At 40.4% G+C, this 17,822-nt stretch overlaps 1 protein-coding gene across 2 annotated transcripts; it reads left to right on the forward strand.

The window, feature by feature from the left end:
• The first annotated feature begins 3,720 nt into the window (after positions 1-3,720).
• Positions 3,721-17,054, forward strand: LOC308073986 (14-3-3 protein zeta/delta-like). 2 transcript variants are annotated; one of them, XM_080413291.1, is made up of 6 exons: positions 3,721-3,877; positions 5,732-6,192; positions 11,806-11,929; positions 14,345-14,508; positions 15,383-15,478; positions 15,919-17,054. In XM_080413291.1, exons 2-6 carry the CDS (start codon positions 5,899-5,901, stop codon positions 15,991-15,993), a joined length of 753 nt encoding a protein of 250 aa, XP_080269417.1. In that variant the 5' UTR covers positions 3,721-3,877; positions 5,732-5,898; the 3' UTR covers positions 15,994-17,054. The 2 variants fall into 2 exon arrangements, with proteins under 2 accessions (XP_080269417.1, XP_080269418.1); XM_080413292.1 differs by having other exon boundaries at positions 3,734-3,873.
• Positions 17,055-17,822: the final 768 nt, after the last annotated feature.

A 17,822-nucleotide genomic window follows, 5' to 3' on the forward strand; every position in this document is an offset into this window, starting at 1 on the left:
AAAATGGGTTACAAAAATCGTGGGATAAAAAAATATATATATATATATAATGAGCTTTTGACATTGTAGGTTAATACATTATCGAAATTGAATATGATAATAGATAGCTGCTAAATGTTTCAATTGTGTGCAAAACAACTGGAAACAACACTGACAAACTTTGTAAGACTGTATGAATTAAATAAAACTGCTTCTCACCGAATGCAAATTGAGATTGTCTCTGGTTCTGCTTTTGGATTCTGGTGGGATTGATTTCTTCTACCCAAAATGCATTTCAGTTTTACAAAATACTCCAAGATAACCAACTCTTATTGAAGATCATTTTGATGGAGGGTTAGGGTGGTCCTGTTAAGAAAGTAGAAATAATTTAAGAGATTTTCTTAAGAGTATTAAATATAAACTGTTGTGTTTACAGATAATGGGTTAATAATGATGATATCCTAGTACTGCATATTAACAGCACTTCTTACAGTATACTGTAGCACAGTGGTTTTTAAAGTGGGGTCCGGGGACCACCAGGGGTCCCTAAGTGGGTTCCGGGGGATTTAATTTCACAGTTTAATTTCACTATTCAACGACTAGAAGTGCAGCTCATTGAGAGAATGTACTGTATAGCAGGGGTCTTCACCTTTTTCAGCCCAAGGACCCCCTAGCTGAGAGAGAAATGAAGCAGGGACCCCCACATATTGTATAAAATTGTGTTGCAGATTAATCTTTTTCATAGATTTCATAGATAGCTTCATAGACTTGTTTGACAGAACTATCATGTTGGATTCATGTTAAAGTGTAATTTTCAGACATTTAACCACTCAAAGTCTCAAAACTCTTTGCCGAAAATAGCCGATCTACAAGCTCACAACGCCTCGCAGTGTGAGGCGCTGTGAGCTTGTAGATCTGCTATTTTTGGCTGAAGTTCTCCTCGGAGTAGGGATGCTAGGGTTCAAGTGGTTAATGTAAAAAAAAAAGCATCTTATCACACAAAGATTTGGCGGACCCCCTGTAGTAACTCTGAGGACTCTCGGACCCCCTAGGGGTCCCGGACCCCCTGTCGAAGACCCCTGCTGTATAGGATTGAGTTTTCAGATTCTAGGTTTCACTCTACTTTTATCTCCCCACCTACAGTGATATAACCCTAACCCTAGGGTTAACCTTAATTCTACAGTTGTAGAATTCAGTACTGAATCTAATCTAACATCAATTTAAATACCGAACAAGGTATCAAGTATCTTAATCTTTCATTTATTATTCAACTTCCAGCCTGCGGTGGCTCCACTGTCTGTAAATGTGCTGCTGAAACATCCTGAATACATTTACAGTAGCATGTCAGCGGTCTGAGGCAAGAAGAGATTATTAGTGTGAGGGTTTTAATGAATGTGAGCTCTGTGTGTGTGTATGCACTTATGTGCATGTGCATATGCATGCATGCATATGGGCACGCATGCGTGTGCATGTGTCAAAATCTAATTGCATGCAATATTAATGATACCCTCCTGTGGATAGATGGTAATAGAATAGAATTTGACCCATATCCTAAATCAATGCTCCTCTATCTTTCACTCTGATTGTGTTTTGTGTAGCCTATAGAAACATAGACCAAGATATGTCCTCCATTTCTCTCATCTCATTCGCTGATAAGCTAATGGGAATACAAAGGAGCAATAAGGTATAAATAGGGTCCCTACTTTCTTCCAGTGTTAGTGGCATTATAGGACCTTACGTGCTGCTTGCTAAAGTGCTCTCCATATTATGATGTGTGTCACTTGCCTAAAAGAGCTGATCAGTTCTATTTGGCAAGTGCCATCCTTGCGCGATGGAGTATAAATAAATTAGCCTTAACATCCAGACAAGAACCTCAAAACTAGAGCTGAAACCTTGGGACTTCCCAACCCATTAACTATGGCTATTAATAACCATCTGCCATGGAATTTGCACTAAATCCATGTCTGCAATACTGGGGAAAGGTGTACTGCACAAAATTCATCATTTAATAATCAAGAAACTGGCTGTCCAATGTCATCTTTGGTACAGCAGCTAGGCAGGTGTTGAGGCCAACACTCGATGAGTTCTTCACGTTTGCATGACTTTTCACAAGAGGAGCATGGGATACACATTGTTGGGCAAGCTACCTTAATAGTCCGACAGTATATCCTTCCTTGTATGACAAATAGTGAGAATAGGTAGTCGCATGGTAGTTTGGCGACAAAACATAAACCAGGTTAAAGGTGAAGCATGATAAAGGTATTAGGAAGTGAATGCAGGTCAGTGTGGGGGAGAAAAGTGTGATGCACCATAAAAACATTTGTTAACAAGTGGGTGAACAACACAATAAACTGAAATGTAAACATGATAATTTTTCATATGGTTATATGCTATAACAACTAGCCTTCTCTCTACAGTAGGATGTCCTCAGATGAGCCCTCCAGTCATCCCAATCCTCAATACATCTGGCTATCTTGACAGTATTTTTCGCCCCTGTATCTTTCTTTAGTAGCCTACGTCCATGTAGGTAGGTGTGGGACGCCCTTGTGATCGATACCTGTGTGTTGATTCCCACAGCACAAGTTTTCTGGCTGGGAGCTCCTGGTGTCTATGGCAGTGACCAGCCAGCCAGCCTCATTCTCCTGGCTGCTTAAAATAAATCAAAAGGGGGTATTGCTTACCAAGGCCTTTCAACCATATTGCCAAAAGGTTTTAGGCAAAATCACCATCTTCAAAATGGAACATGGTAGGCTAACTGAAACTGAATAGTAATTGATCCTCTCCCTGATGTACAAAGGCCATTGTCCTCCAATAAATAGAGAGAGCTGGCATGGCCCATGACTTAGGTATTGATGACAAGACTAATATGCAAAGCAAAGGGGGGAAAAGTGTTCTAAGTCCTTGGAACTCTTGTGGACTTCCCTAAGATATGTGTAATAATAGGCCTGTCTGATTAATAGTCAACTTCAGGCTAGTGGTATACATTGTCATTGGTTGGACCCAACATAAACATGACAAGACAGTGCTACTCTGCGAGGTGAAATTGTTACAATAATATTTGTCTCTAGCTCTAGTTTTCAGAAATAGGACTTAATGCCATCCACTTAAACCAAAGCACTCAATTATATCAGACAATGAAACTGCAGGGCAGGTTGTGCATAGGTTAAAAAAAAACAAAAAACAGATGGACCCATGGGTCTGTAACTCTGAGAGTGTACACATGGAAACAAATGGACTTGTAAGGCTCTATCCAATTAGCCTCGGAAACCCATGCTTTACTATCCAATTGGTTCCATTTGTACACTCTCAGAGTCAGAGTTAAATGAACACTGAGGACTTTTTATAGTGTAGATTGGGGTCCCAGTCCCACTCCCAGGGATAAAACACTTTATCAAATGGGGCTCTGTGGCCTACTATTGCATGTCAAACCTTGTGGTCCTTGAAATGAAAACGGTTGACAATCACTGGCTTAAGAAGAGATGTCTAAAATAATGTAACAGTCACTAAAGAAGAGTGCCACACCCGCTCCTCCCTGGTGCTGGTGCCTGCGATGTGGGAGGAGGCGTGATTGGAGGACAATCGCCATGGCAACCCGGTGACGTCTTCTCCCTTGCTCTAATTGGAGGAAACCCCGTGGCCCCAGCTGCAGCCTACCGGCCTGTCAAACTACCCCCTCAAGTCCCGCCCCTTTCCCCCGCGCAAAACAACCACTGGTCGACATTGCGAAAAATCTCCGTCGATCAATTTCTATAAGAATCAGCGATTGGACGGCGAGGGCTTGGTCGCGACGCCCCGTTTAGCAAGTTCGGCTGGATTTCAAGGCTGCTGCTGTTCTCTGCCTTTCTGACCAATCTCTCAAATCGGATCAATTTTGTGGAGCAAATTTGGATCTCAGTAGGTCAGGATAAATCATTATTATTATTTTAACTTGCACGTTTTCCCCCCTAAAATGTCGTTACGCTAATGGATCGGTTTATTGGGGGGTCGACCCTAAGCATGCTTTAATGATTCGTATCAGTAGAGTTAAGAGTTGCATTTTATTGAAAGGAGTGGCCCAGCTAGCTACGCTTTAGCTAAGCTACCTTCCGAGCAACGTTAGTATGGGTTGTCTTCTGTCTGCAGTCGAACGTGCTTCCAATGCGTGAGCTGTAATTTTAAAGGACACCTATTTTCCAGTTAGACCAACAAATACATGGCGAGGTTCTTCTGAAAATGGCTAACTTGCTAATAGCCCGTATTCCCCGTAAGCGATGCTTGAATCTGTTTCCCCTTCGCACACTGCTCTACCATGTTAGAATAGATGCTAAGGCTACGTCAGTGATGTCATAGCTATAAGCATAATTTAAGCGGAAGTGCTTCCGACTTACTTGGAACCTTGCAGTGGTGGAAAGTAACTAAGTACATTTACTCAAGTACTGCACTTAAGTACAATATTGAGGTATTTTTACTTTACTAGACTAGAGTATTCATTTTTCAATACTTTTACTTCTAGATCTCAGAGGCAAATATTGTACTTTTACTCCACTACAATTATTTGAAAACTTTAGTTACTTTTTATTATTAGATTTTTATCACTAAACATATATAAACCACTTGAGGTCTATATATATTTTGGCTATTTAAAAATAGCATATATACAAGTTCACAATGAGCTTGAAGATCTGCTTTTTTAACTTGTGAAATGGGACACTGTGCACTATGACTGCTTTTCTTTTGATACTTTAAGTATATTTTGATGGCAATACTTTTGTACTTTAACTCCAGTACATCATGAATACATACAGGACTTTAACTTGTTGGAGTATTTCTACATTGCAGTATTGATACTCACTTAAAGGTAGGGTAAGTGATTTTCTTTGGTTAAAATAAGTGTTAAATAGCTCTATATTCTGATAGTACTCATTGCTATAGAGTGTTTGTTCAGTAAAAGGAGTCTCCTTGTCTCTCACTCTCCAGCTCTTTATAAAACAGAAATTTCATTTTCGTTTCAGTTTCATTTCCAATTTTATCCAATCAGGATATAGATTAAACAAGTGAAATTGGAAGTGATGACACTAAGAAATGAGCAGGCAAAATTGGAACTGGAACACTATAAAAATGAAGCTTAAAAATGGGTACTTTCTCCTGATTGGCTGAGATTTTGACACCTACCGGAAAATGTATTTTCGGTTTATTAAAGAGCTGGAGAGACGGGGAGACTCCTGTTACTGAACAAACACTCTATAGCAATGATTATTATCAGAATATATTGCTTTTACCTTTTAACAAAATACAATTTGTTTTAACCAAAAAATATCATTTACCCTACCTTTTAAGTAAAACATATGTGTACTTAGTCCATCAGTGGAACCTTTTCACGTTAAGGCAGCTTAGCCTGGTTGGGGGGGGGGGAAAGGCGTGTTTTCAACTGACTCGACACTTTTCCTTGGAAGCTGAAATGAAAACACGTCATCGGTGTGGATCAATAACCTCGCGTCACTTTCTTTCCGCACTTGTCGAGAAATCCAGGCTACACACTTCTTCCTATTTTTGACGTCACTAACGCATCCTTTCGTATCTTTTTGGTCGCCTCACTGCAACTCAACATAGCTTGTTAGCAGCCCTAGTAGCGTTATATCAGCGTCCTGTACCGAGACAGGGTGCGGGCTTTATTCCGATCGTATGTTCGCTTTAATCTAATTTAACGCGTAAAATAACGTAATATGCGAGGTTAATCGGTGCATTTCTAAGTGTATGCTTTCTCTTTCCGCAGGTTGTAACGTTATTGTGGCGTGGAAATCAACGTTACCAACGACTGTCTGCCCCTTAATTATATTCCGTTCCTTGGCCAGTCTCACATTATTCCCGGGACTTTTCGTCTCTCTTTTCGGGTGAATACTACTACTACGGTCGTAGAGAAAAAAATAAATAAAATAAACTATGGATAAAACGGAGCTTATTCAGAAGGCCAAGTTGGCGGAGCAAGCCGAGCGCTACGACGACATGGCAGCGTCGATGAAGGAGGTGACGGAGAAGGGAGGCGAGCTGTCAAACGAGGAGAGGAACCTGCTCTCCGTCGCCTACAAGAACGTGGTGGGAGCGAGGCGGTCGGCCTGGAGGGTCATCTCCAGCATCGGACAGAAGACCGAGGGCAGCGACAAGAAGCTGCAGATGGTCAACGAGTACCGGGAGAAGGTGGAGGCCGAGCTGCGAGACATCTGCAACGACGTATTGGTAAATCATTCAAGATCTAACTTAACAATTGTTTAAAACAAGGGTTCTCAGACCTTTTAAATGTCAAAGGTCTCCCCTTAACTCTGACAGTATACAAATGGAACCAAATGGACCTTGACGGGTCCAATATGGTTCCTTTTGTATGCTGTCATAGTTACAGACTTGTAATGGTACATTTAGACCCCTCAAAAGGAACCCTGAAAGCCCCTGGAATCCTGAGAACCACTGGTTTAAAAAAAAGCAGTGTTATTTTATGTCCTACCTACCCCGGGATTTGAACCCCTTGGCTATGGGATATGATGCTTGCGGTTATAATGGGCTTCAGGCAGCTCTACATGTAAATCAGTAGGTATCCGACCTACCTCTATATTTGCACTGGAACCTCCAGCCATTGCAGATGTATATTGTATACTACCATACAGATGGATTCAAGTAATATTTTTTTGTCCGGTTTGCAGCTTAAATCTATTTCCTAGTGTGCAAAATGAAACCAAAAGGACCTGTTGCAATGTAAAATTGTTGCTTATTCATTGGACCAGTATCTTAGTAAATGCATAGTGTCGAGCCTGGTTGCTAATACTCATCTGTGTTTTATTGTATTATATTTATAGCAATACAGCATTATTGTATTGCAGACAGACAAGTAGTAGATTGCCGTCACGTAGTCATTAGTACTAATTGGCCAGGATTCGTGGTAGAATCAGTGATGCACATAATTGGTCAGTGTGTTTTCATAACCCCCCCCCACACACACACACACACACACACACACACACACACACACACACACACACACACACACACACACACACACACACACAGACACACACTCACTCCCTGATCCTTGAGGCTTGTAGGGAAGTGCTAGCACGAGACATCAGTTATTCATCCACTGTGCTGCTCCTTTTGGAATGTCGTGTCTCTTTGCCATTTGCTTGAATTTATTGTGAAAGAAAGGGGTCTTTTTCTGTCAGGCCATCTTCTGTCCAGCAATAGCATAGTGACTACTTTCAGTAGTGCTATAATTGATGGGAAAGAAGCCACATTTGCTCAACAAAGCGGTTTGATTTGTCTGACCATGTCGTTTTGTCAGGCGTTCGGTGAATCATATATAATATATATCTAGTATATATATGCTGCATATATATTTATTTATATATAAAACATTTGTATTTGTAATTAATTCACACACTTAAGTTCAGTCAAACGGTGACTGTTTAGTCCAGTAATGAGATAAAGGCATTTCCCGTGTTTCCGGCGAGTTCCTCTTATTATTCTATAAATGTAGCCTTGTCTCAGGCCTGAGAGGAGAAGGAAGTATTGTGTAGTCCTCAAACCATTCCTTCCCTTTGGGAATCTGTAACTAGAACAATGGCTTGCAACCATGCGAGGGTGTGACATGACAAAAGGTCATAGTGAATATAGCTGCCAGCAAGGTGTGTCTGTCTGGGTGGGGAAGTAAGCAAGCGGTGATACACACACAGGAAATAATTCTGTAGGTGTGTGTGTGTGGCTTGTAATTGCCCTGTTTGATGCTGTCACATCTGGCTCATGGGATTCTAATGTGGTTAGCCAGGTGAGAGAGCTTGGTTAACTACTTTCAACCTGGCGTCCCCGTTTTGGCCAAGGTATTATATGTGAAACTATCCAAAAATCTCACATTTACCATTTAAAAAAATGGTAAATGTACAAGCTTGTAGATTGGCTATTTTCACTATTTCTTGTACGGTGAAGTGTATATAGAGCTTAAGTAGTTAAAAGCGCACACGTGTAAAATACCAGTATTCTCAGTACATGTTCTGTTCACCAAAATGCCACAAAAGAATCCACTAATAACCATTAACCAGTGAAATATAACCATTAACCAGTGAAATATAAATATTGATTGTGTGCAGCTTTACTTGATATAGATTATGTATAGGTGCACTGAGTACAATGACCGTTATGTTCCTATGGCCCATGGGGTGACATGTTTTCACTTGCTAAATAAATCTCAGGCAACAGTAGGGAATAGCACTCTCTGTTGTTTCCCAACCTTAATGGTGGATTACAGGATAGTTACCTGGTGGAAGCTTGGCTATTCAATTGGGCTGTATTCCCAGAGCTGTTGGTCTCTGTGTGCGGAGGGTGGTGGTCCCAGTTGACCAACCTCCCCTTCTGGGTGTGGACTGTGAATGCATGCCCCTGACTCAGCCTATCTCCACCAGCGAGTGTTGACTTTGCGTCTGTCGTTGCTGGAGGGCATGTGTCAGTCACACCTCATGCCTCAACATGTCTGCGCAGCTCTGTCCTGCGAGTCGTGCATCTTTTTAAATCGGCGGCTGCGTGGAGACGGCTGCTAGCACCCTCTGTTGTGATGGTTTTCCACACTGGAGACACTGAAACTATACACAGTAAAATTCTCTGTGTTCATTTATCCATTTGTAACTGTGCGAGTGCACAAATGGAGTCAAATGGTCCCCTTACGGGTCCATTTGGTTCTATTTGTACACTCAAATGAACACTGAGAATTTTACTCTGTAGCAGTGTCATACTCTCCCAGCTGAGCAGAGGTTGGACAGCTGTTAAGCTTCAGAGAGGGAAGCAGCCAGTGGCCAGGCTGATTTTCACTTGGGATGACATGTTAGAGCTTCTAGATAAACGGGGTGCGACCTGCACAATTGAATAGATTGCATCTGTTCACACGCTCTTTTGTAATGTCTCTCAATCAAGGCCCAGTTATACAGCATATTGTTGGAAAATCGTATTTTAATTTTGTTCAAGTAAAACAAAATAAATTGTTATTCAGAAAAGTGTTTTTTTTCTCTGCAATTGTCCAAGTAGGAATGTTCCATTTAAAGTGACACCAAGAAAATTGTATATTAAAAAACGACCTGCTGTTAAAACGGGTGTCTAGATGCACACAACGTGTTATACACTAATCTAGGCTGGATTGTCATTCCTAAAAATGGATCTAACCTTGGCGCGGCACATTATTTTTCAAGGTCAAACTATCATTTGTGTTGCCATGGAGATGCCCCACATCCATTATAAATGGAATATCTTCCCAGATTCTCAGGTCTGATGAGTAATGTAAGATATCCTAGAGAGTAGGCCTGGGCGATATGACTTCAAGTCCATGGCTTATAGATTATTTCAAACTCTTGTCTCGATTACGATTATTGAATGATTATTACATTTCTTTTGTGAAAATAGCAGATGCATGTATACAAGCTCACACATCGCATCGCTAGCCTTTGTGAGCTTTTAGATTGACTACTTTCGTTGAATGCTACCATTGTACAGCGAAGTATAATACAGGGTTAAGTGGTTAATCGGAATAATCAATTTAGTTGATTATAAAAAAAATCTATTACCGGTAGATTTTTTTCCGAGATATAAGAAATGATAATTATTTAGTAAACTATATTCTGTTAACCAGCGAGATTAAGGTTCTAAATATCAGTTTTGATGTAACTGAATGCTGACTGGCTCCCTACTAGAGAGCCAGGCGGCATTCAATCTCTGAGAAGTCCACTGGTATCACCCTACAAACAGTACATTGATTTGACGTGACAATGAGGGGGGGGGGTTAAGTCAGACATTAGATCAGTTCTTGCTACATGTGTAAAGCAGTACAGACGGAGGCATTGCCAGTTCAGTTCTTATCCAGCGTCATAGGCTAATTCTGTCTGGTGGTGTGTGAGAGTTGGCGGCTGAAATCTGAGCACTGTGTGAATGCATTGTGAGTGAGGCAGCTTCTCTGCAGCCTGTATATTGTGCAGCGCATGCAATGGCAGAGGAATGCCTGGCACTTGAGACATGCGCATGCTTCGGCTGAGCTAATCTTTGTGTCAGTAAATGGATGGGGAGTGGCTGCCGGGATTGTGTCTAGGGTTCGGGCATGGTCAGGCTCTTTCCTCCTTGAGTTTGGAATTAAAGAGAGAGGCTTAAAAAAAATATGTTTCTATTTTATTTATTTTTTTGCAACCTTCTATTCATTGGGCCATTAAGTCTGGTGGGAATTAAAGGGAAGGAAAACATTTTTTTTTTACTACAGTCCAACCAATACATTAGGCTTAGAACAATACATTTTTGCATTGGTGGATCACTGGTGGAGCATTGGTGGATACTGGTATGTGTCTCAGAGGAGGGCTGTAGAGTTCAGAAACTCGCCTACCAGTGACACTACAAAATCCGCCCCCCCCCAAAAAAAAATATTGTCTTGTTTGAATACAATGATTTTTGCTCCGGATCAGATTAGAGGTGTGTTTGGAAGCTGCTTCATCTGGGTTGAAATGGTTAATCTGATCTCTAAATCGGTTAACTTGACCATAAGCCCTGATTTCACTGACACCGATTAGCCATAGTAATCTGCCATGGTGCGAGAAAGAAGCATGGCTAAGCCTTTAAACATCACTCAACTGCTGGGCCTTTTGACATATTCTTTGTTTTAATGCCATATTCTTTGTTTTAATGCCATCTTTTTAACAAAATTATCCATATTCAACTCTCTTGAAATACACAATTCTACAAATTCATTTCTGAATTTTGGTATTCGATCTCAATTCATTCATGCATGTGTCATGCGGTATGTAGTCCTGCAGTGGAGTGTGTATATATAGTGACATTGATGATCACACCACTCGTATACTTTGTTGAAAAGGAGTATGTGGTTGGTCTTTTGCAGAATAAAGTCTTCTTTGTACTTTTGAACCCGTGTTGGTGTATGGGACCACATCACTATGGGGCCTGGGCTCAAGTTCCTCAATGAATAAAGGCAATTCATAACTTGCTTGCTAAAGATGGAACTGCCTTGTGTTTGAACATGAGCCCTGTTTGAATGTTGCATTTGCTGGTATATGTTTTAGGATTAAGTTAAATCACAGAGCTTTATGTTGACCACTGGTCCTTTTCCTTGTTTAATTGCAGTTTCTTTGACCTTGCTAGTGAAAGAGTTCCTGGAAAGGAAAGGCAATATCACTACAACTTGGCCAAAATCATCAGTAATAAGACAACAGACTGTGCTATGCAGAAATGACTGAGGAGCAGTGGTAGTAGCACTGGCCTGGAATCAGGCACACACAGGAGACCTGGCCTGATTGTGGACAACTTGGAATGACTTGAGTTCGAGTTGACGCAGTGCACACTGTGGCTTCTCCTTAAACGACCACTGGGCAAGCACATGCACTCACTTTCCTCCTGATGGCATGGAATTATACTCATTAATCATTGAGATGTAGGCCCTATACTGTAGCTACAGCATAAAGAATTGAGGGAGGAGTGCTCTCTGGTGGACGGAGGTGAACCGTGATAATTGTGATGCCCACATGTGTGGTTTATCTCCATTTAATGAGCTATAACATGCTGGGAATTTGATGGTCCATAATAACTTTGTTGTAACAAGATCCATACAGTGGGTGACTAACTAAACCAATTCTGTGGAAGGTGATGTAACTAAAATGCAGTAGCACTGTTTCAGTTATTGTAGCAGTTAATCTTCTGTATTGGGTATTGGCTCTGGCATCCTTGTGTTATTCTCGGGTGAACTGTTGAAATTGTAGATGCCTTGTTGCAGTGAAATATTGGATGCCATGCGAAATGATTGATGGTGTTGGTCTTTTCTGTCCACAGGGCCTGCTGAACCAACATTTAATTCCGAACTCCAAAAACCCAGAGAGCAAAGTCTTCTACCTTAAAATGAAGGGAGATTATTATAGATACCTCGCCGAAGTTGCCTCTGGTGATGACAGGACAGGTAAGTTGACATGTAGATCGCCTTGCACTCACCATCATTCTTCTGTTCTCTACCTTGTTGCCAGTAGAACACCCGGAGTCATTTTGTAAATACTTTTCATTATTTAGATGGTTGTAGTAAGTTAAATGTAATTTAAATATACAACTTTTACACTGGAATTCCAAGGGATTTTCTTTCTCAAGAGCAGATGACTCAGTGTAGAGAAGATGACTGATTGTCCTACTTATCTCCTATAGGGTTCACTTAAGAGCAGTTGATTATTAACTGATTCATTACACTTTGATAAGATAAAAGCAACTTTGATTTAAAATTTGTTACAATCCCATATTCTGTTTTATTTTAATTAGAGACCCCTTTCCACTGTGTATAAAAAAGTGTGATATTTTATCATGTTAAGAGCTGGAAATAAGTTTGAAACGGGTTGTTGCATCACACTTACACGACTGCAGGGCCCCTATCTTATAGAATGGAATGATGGCGAGTGGGTGTCAGCCCACTGTATTGGCTTCCAACCTCCCATGGGGACACGCATTATGTAACTCACAAGAGTTCCTTTGCCCTGTGTGTGTGCCTGTCTGGACTGTTCTATTTTGGTGCTACTTTTAGATGTATCCTCTTTGATCATAGGGAAATAATTATGCTGCTAACTAGGGCCGCAACTCTCATTTATTTTCTTATAGTTAACTTTTTCTTGATTAGGTGAATAATTGAGAAACATTTTTTTGGGTTTATTTTGTTGATTATTTATTAATATTTCTCGCTCGCTCGTTACAAAAAAGAATAACTCGATTTGTACGATAACTGTTGCAATTCTATTGGACTTCACTGTCCATTTAGGCTACTGTATTTAAAGAGGCAGCAGCCTGCTCAAACAATGTAAATCGGGAACGATGCAAGTTGGGAAATGCATGCCCCACCCGGTTATGCAATCCCTGTTTCACCCGTTGTCAGAGTACTCGCTGTTACAGTTGTACCCATTGTAACCGCGGACACTGGCATACTCTGGAACGATGCAAGTTGGGAATGCACCATGCGATGCCACCATGCAAATATTGTACTTGTTGTCAGAGTACCCAGTGCGGTACCCACTACTATACGACCGATCTACTAAATATGGAGATGCAGAGATCCCATAAGTCGACAGAAACTGCTGACGTTGTGTTGATGATATACCTGAGCGAAAGGAGTTCCACAGTACACCCTACCACTTACAGTGGGCGCAGTGGGCGCAGCGGCACTAACGTGACACAAAGCTCTGCCAATCCGTGAAGCCGATGGGTTGGGTATGGTTGGCCAAACAGGGAAGCCTATGCCTACATCCCACCCATACACAGAGAGATTCGGTGCGTCTTCCACAGACGTGCGGACAGACAAGACAGATATTTGTTGTGAATGCATGCCCCACCCGGTTATGTAATTGAGATATCTGTCTGTCTGTGTTCCTTTCGTGCCCATTTATGGAGATCCCTGATGTCATGAGTATATGCCATATATGTACATACTGTACAGTATTGGTCAGATCAGCAGTTCCAGACAATAGGCCTATATATGGGCATATCGTCGGATTAGCAGCTCTGGACAATCGCAGATGTGACTGACATCACGGCGGGCACTGCGCATTCCACAGGTCCTTGGCGACATGCATGCTGAGTTTGAAGTCGGTCAGCCAGACGGTTCTCGAGTTGAGCGAAGGACAGAAATGCACACTTACACGCATGCAGAAATTGAGAAATGTATAGTTGGATGTACAAATGACATGATATGAATGCAAGTTCTCAGAAACGTCTGTATTGTGTATGTATATATTCAATTGAACATTACCATTACCACATTCGCAGGTACTGAAGCCTAGAAGTAGAAATGCCTACTAAAATAAATCCCCCTTATGTTTACTAATTGATTGTCCCTCCCCCTTGCGCGCATAGCTGAAGTGACTCACGAGCAATTGAAAAGTAAAAAAAAACCTTGAACATGGGATGGAGACATTCAATGATAACTTATCAATGATGATGAATAAGATTTAATTTCATGTCACACAGCAAATGCACCCTAATAACTTTCACAAGCAAAAACATAGAAAATGTATCTATATATATCTTTCAAAATAAGATTATTTTATTAAAATATACACAGTTTTAAGAACTAATAAACGATTTGTTCAACTGTGCAGCCCTACTGCTAACACACAATGTTCATCTGATGTTTAATCTTGGTTTGCTAGGATTGCCTGCCTCTGTCGGGTAATAGATTGCATTATTACATTAGTTCTTTGAGAAGAATAAAATGTTACTGTAGTATGATCTGAGACCATCCACTCCAGTTACTCGGTTATTATGCTTTTATTAATGCCAAGATTCTACATGCATTCAATTACTAATCATCAATGTCTGCTATGCTTCTTCTGTTTGTCCCTAGCGACCATTGAAAACTCTCAGGAAGCTTACCAGCAGGCATTTGACATCAGCAAGGAAAATATGGACCCCACACATCCCATTCGCCTGGGCCTGGCCCTTAACTTCTCTGTTTTCTTCTACGAGATTCTCAACTCCCCAGACAAAGCATGTGGATTGGCCAAACAGGTTGGCAAGCATTCTTCTTTCTGCCTCACCCATATCTAGGGATGGGACGATATGAAAGTTACATGTCACGATTATTTTGGGAAAAATAATTGTGATTGACGATATTATCACGATAATCAAAGTATGCTTAAAACTCAAAATGGCACTTTTGTTAACCACTTGAATCCCCAGCATCCCTATTCTGGGGTGAACGTTTGCCAAAAATAGCAACGTGTTGTGAGCTTGTAGATCTACTATTTTTGGCAAATCGATTTGTGTAAAATTTACAGGTCAGTTTTTTCAAGTATAGAGGGTTTAAGTGGTACTGAATTTGCGGCTCAACAAAAGCTAATTCAACGTAGTGTATGACGGAGGACAATTTCACCATCAATTAAAATCTCTGCGATACGATTATTGTGAGCGGTTTCTTATCACGATAAACGATAATAACGATTATCGTCCCATCCCTACCCATATCACTGTCTAATCTAAGGGTAGGAGGGGAAAAAAAGAAAGGTTGAGTGCATGAATTAAGGAATCCTTAAATGTCTTGTTGTATAAATGAACTTGAACATGAAGCTAAATGGCACATTTCTCCTGACAGAACTCTTAACATATTTACATCAATTGTCATCACACTGGGCACAATTTTTTGAATTTCATGTCTCACAAATGTCTCTTTTATTTACTTTGGACAAGGTTGGCTACTTTCTTTCCCTCCGTAAAGGCTGAGGGAAAGCATTTTATGTGAAAGTAAATGGAGAGCATGACAGTTTGGCTGAGAACATTTATTTTGAGCGCCATGTGATCGTTATGGGTGAAGCGAGTTTTGTTGAGGAAACCATTGATTATGAAGTGTGCGTTGTCCTCACACGTTTTTTCTTTCTTTCTCCAGGCATTTGACGACGCCATCGCAGAGTTGGACAAGTTAAGCGAGGAGTCCTACAAAGACAGCACTCTCATCATGCAGCTCCTCAGAGACAACCTGACAGTCAGTCAACTCTTCCTGCTCTCATGCACTCACATGACGCATACATGATCCTTACAGGGACACTTGTTTACACTCTGTTCAGTAAAAGTGGTCTGTGAACAGTTAACAAACCATTTAAAGACCTGAGGCCGATTCTACAAATGCCTTCTAAATCTGTAGTCCTCACACTTTGAAGATTTTTCAAAAATGTTCAAAAATGGCAGATGTACAAGCTGTGAGCTTGTATATTTGCTATTTTTTAATAGCCAATGCAAAAATCTAAAATGACACGGATGCTTTCCCGGATTTAATGGGTTAAGGCCACTGCTTGTTGTTTAGTATGTTTGTTGTATGTTTGTTGGCAGAAACCTGTTATCTCCATATTTTAACAAGTTGGTGTAACGAAGCACATTTGCTGCCTTGGACAAATAACTGATGTTGCGTTTTTTTTCTTCTTCCAGTTATGGACATCTGACAATGCTGCCGACGAGGGTGAGGGCGGAGACGCGGGAGAGGCCGGCGAGAATGAGAACTAAAGCCCCATCGGTCATCTCCAAAAACTACAAATAAAAACAAGAAAAAAACTTTTTACACATCCTTCATTCCTTATTGCTCCACTTAAAAACATTCTAGCAATCAAACCCATTATTGAGAAAAAGAAAATGCTGTGTTTGAAATTAAATTAAACTGGTCTTTTCACAATGCAGATTTGGTCGTTTAAAAAAAAAAAAAAGACATTGAAGAAAAGAAACCCGCCATTCCCCTTGATTTGTGTTCTGTCTTGGCCTTCCATATGTGCAGTTTCTGCTGTAGAAAGAGTATTAATAGCTTTACTTTGTATCACGATCCTAGTCCAGATTAGAAGGCGAAGAAGAAAAAAAAGAAAAGAAAATTGGGCCCGTTGAATAACTGGAAACCCAACTCCCATCAAGTTAAAAGTTCAGAGATTTATTATTTTTGTTTTACGTTTCAATAGGGTCAAATGTTTGTTAGATTTGAGAAATAGTTCCCCCCAACCCCCGTCCGTCCCTCCATCCCATTTAGTGTGTCTGTCTCTACACAGTTATGTGGTACGGTTACAGCTGCTCAAGTCCAACTTGAAACAAACATTTTAGTTCCATACTGCAGGGAAAGCCAGTGCACTGGACTAGCTGGCACCAGCTGGCACCACACAGCCAGGTGGTGCCCATTGGTTAAATTCTCACCTTTCCTCCTGGTTGTGATGCCACTCTTTTCACTGAAGCATGCCTGTGTTGGTGGGTGGGTGGGGGTGGGATTGGTGAGGTTTTTGTCAGACAAAATACTGGGACATTTAATAAGATGATTATTCTGTCATGCATGTCGTTTCAAATATTACACTGGAATGGGAACAAAGCGTATAATACACACCTAGTACAAATGTCCGGTTTAGTCCTTTTCAATGCAGGTTTGTACACAACTTAAAGAGGGTGTTTGGTTAGTCCAGTGATTGTCATTAGAGATTTGGACCACTATTGTGTTTTGCCAATCATCGATTGTAGTCCCCAAAAGCCTTGTGGAACTGTTTGATGCCCTATGTATCAGCTATGTAACATGAATAAAACATTTTATAAACCAAGTCATTTTGTCTTTCTGTTGCATTGTGTTGCCATGCAGTTTGTGCAACGCCACCAGTGATGGAAGTATTACTTTTTTTTTTTGCTTGAGTAAAATTATCAATACACAATTGTAGAAATAGTCTGGTATTCAAAATCTACTTGAGTCAGTGTACAAAAGTATAGGAATCAAAATATACTTAAAAATACCAAAAGTATTCATTATGCAAGGTCCCATTTTTCAAATGTATAAAAATCCTTTGAAAATGGTTGCTTTGAGCTGCTATTTTCAAATTGCCAAAATAAATTCTATATATAGGTCTGAAGTGATTTTTAACTAACAATTAACTAAAGTTTTCAAATCGTGTAGTGAAAGTACAATATTTGCCTTTGAGATGTAGTGGAGTAAGTAAAATGATTAAAACGTGGAAATACTCCAAAGTAAAAAATACCTCACAATTGTACACAATTGTAAAAGTACAGTACTTGAGTAAATGTATTTAGTTCCATCACAGAACCCCACCATAGATTGTTCGCCATCAAAAAGTGAAACAAACTTATGACACTTTAGATTGACACCCATCAAATGACAGTGATTTTCTTCGCATACATAAAGTTCAGCACTCTTCATTACATCACTCTTATCCTTTGCCACATCTTTGTGATATTCAAAGTAATGGGGACATTGGTCTGCCAAGTTCAATCATTTCATTCATGACTAAGTATGATGATATGCTAATTAATTATTAAACTCACTGCTGCATGGAAGCTCAATATAATTCATCCTTATT

Source organism: Gymnoscopelus braueri (assembly GCF_963280865.1).
Source record: "Gymnoscopelus braueri genome assembly, chromosome: 19".
NCBI classification, from domain to species: domain Eukaryota; kingdom Metazoa; phylum Chordata; class Actinopteri; order Myctophiformes; family Myctophidae; genus Gymnoscopelus; species Gymnoscopelus braueri.

Excerpts from the sequence above, each read along its gene's own strand:
- LOC308073986 (XM_080413291.1), top strand. The coding sequence starts at position 5,899 with ATGGATAAAACGGAGCTTATTCAGAAGGCCAAGTTGGCGGAGCAAGCC. Across the intron at positions 6,193-11,805 it reads ACATCTGCAACGACGTATTG|GGCCTGCTGAACCAACATTT; the intron begins GTAAATCATTCA and ends TTCTGTCCACAG. Across the intron at positions 11,930-14,344 it reads CTCTGGTGATGACAGGACAG|CGACCATTGAAAACTCTCAG; the intron begins GTAAGTTGACAT and ends GTTTGTCCCTAG.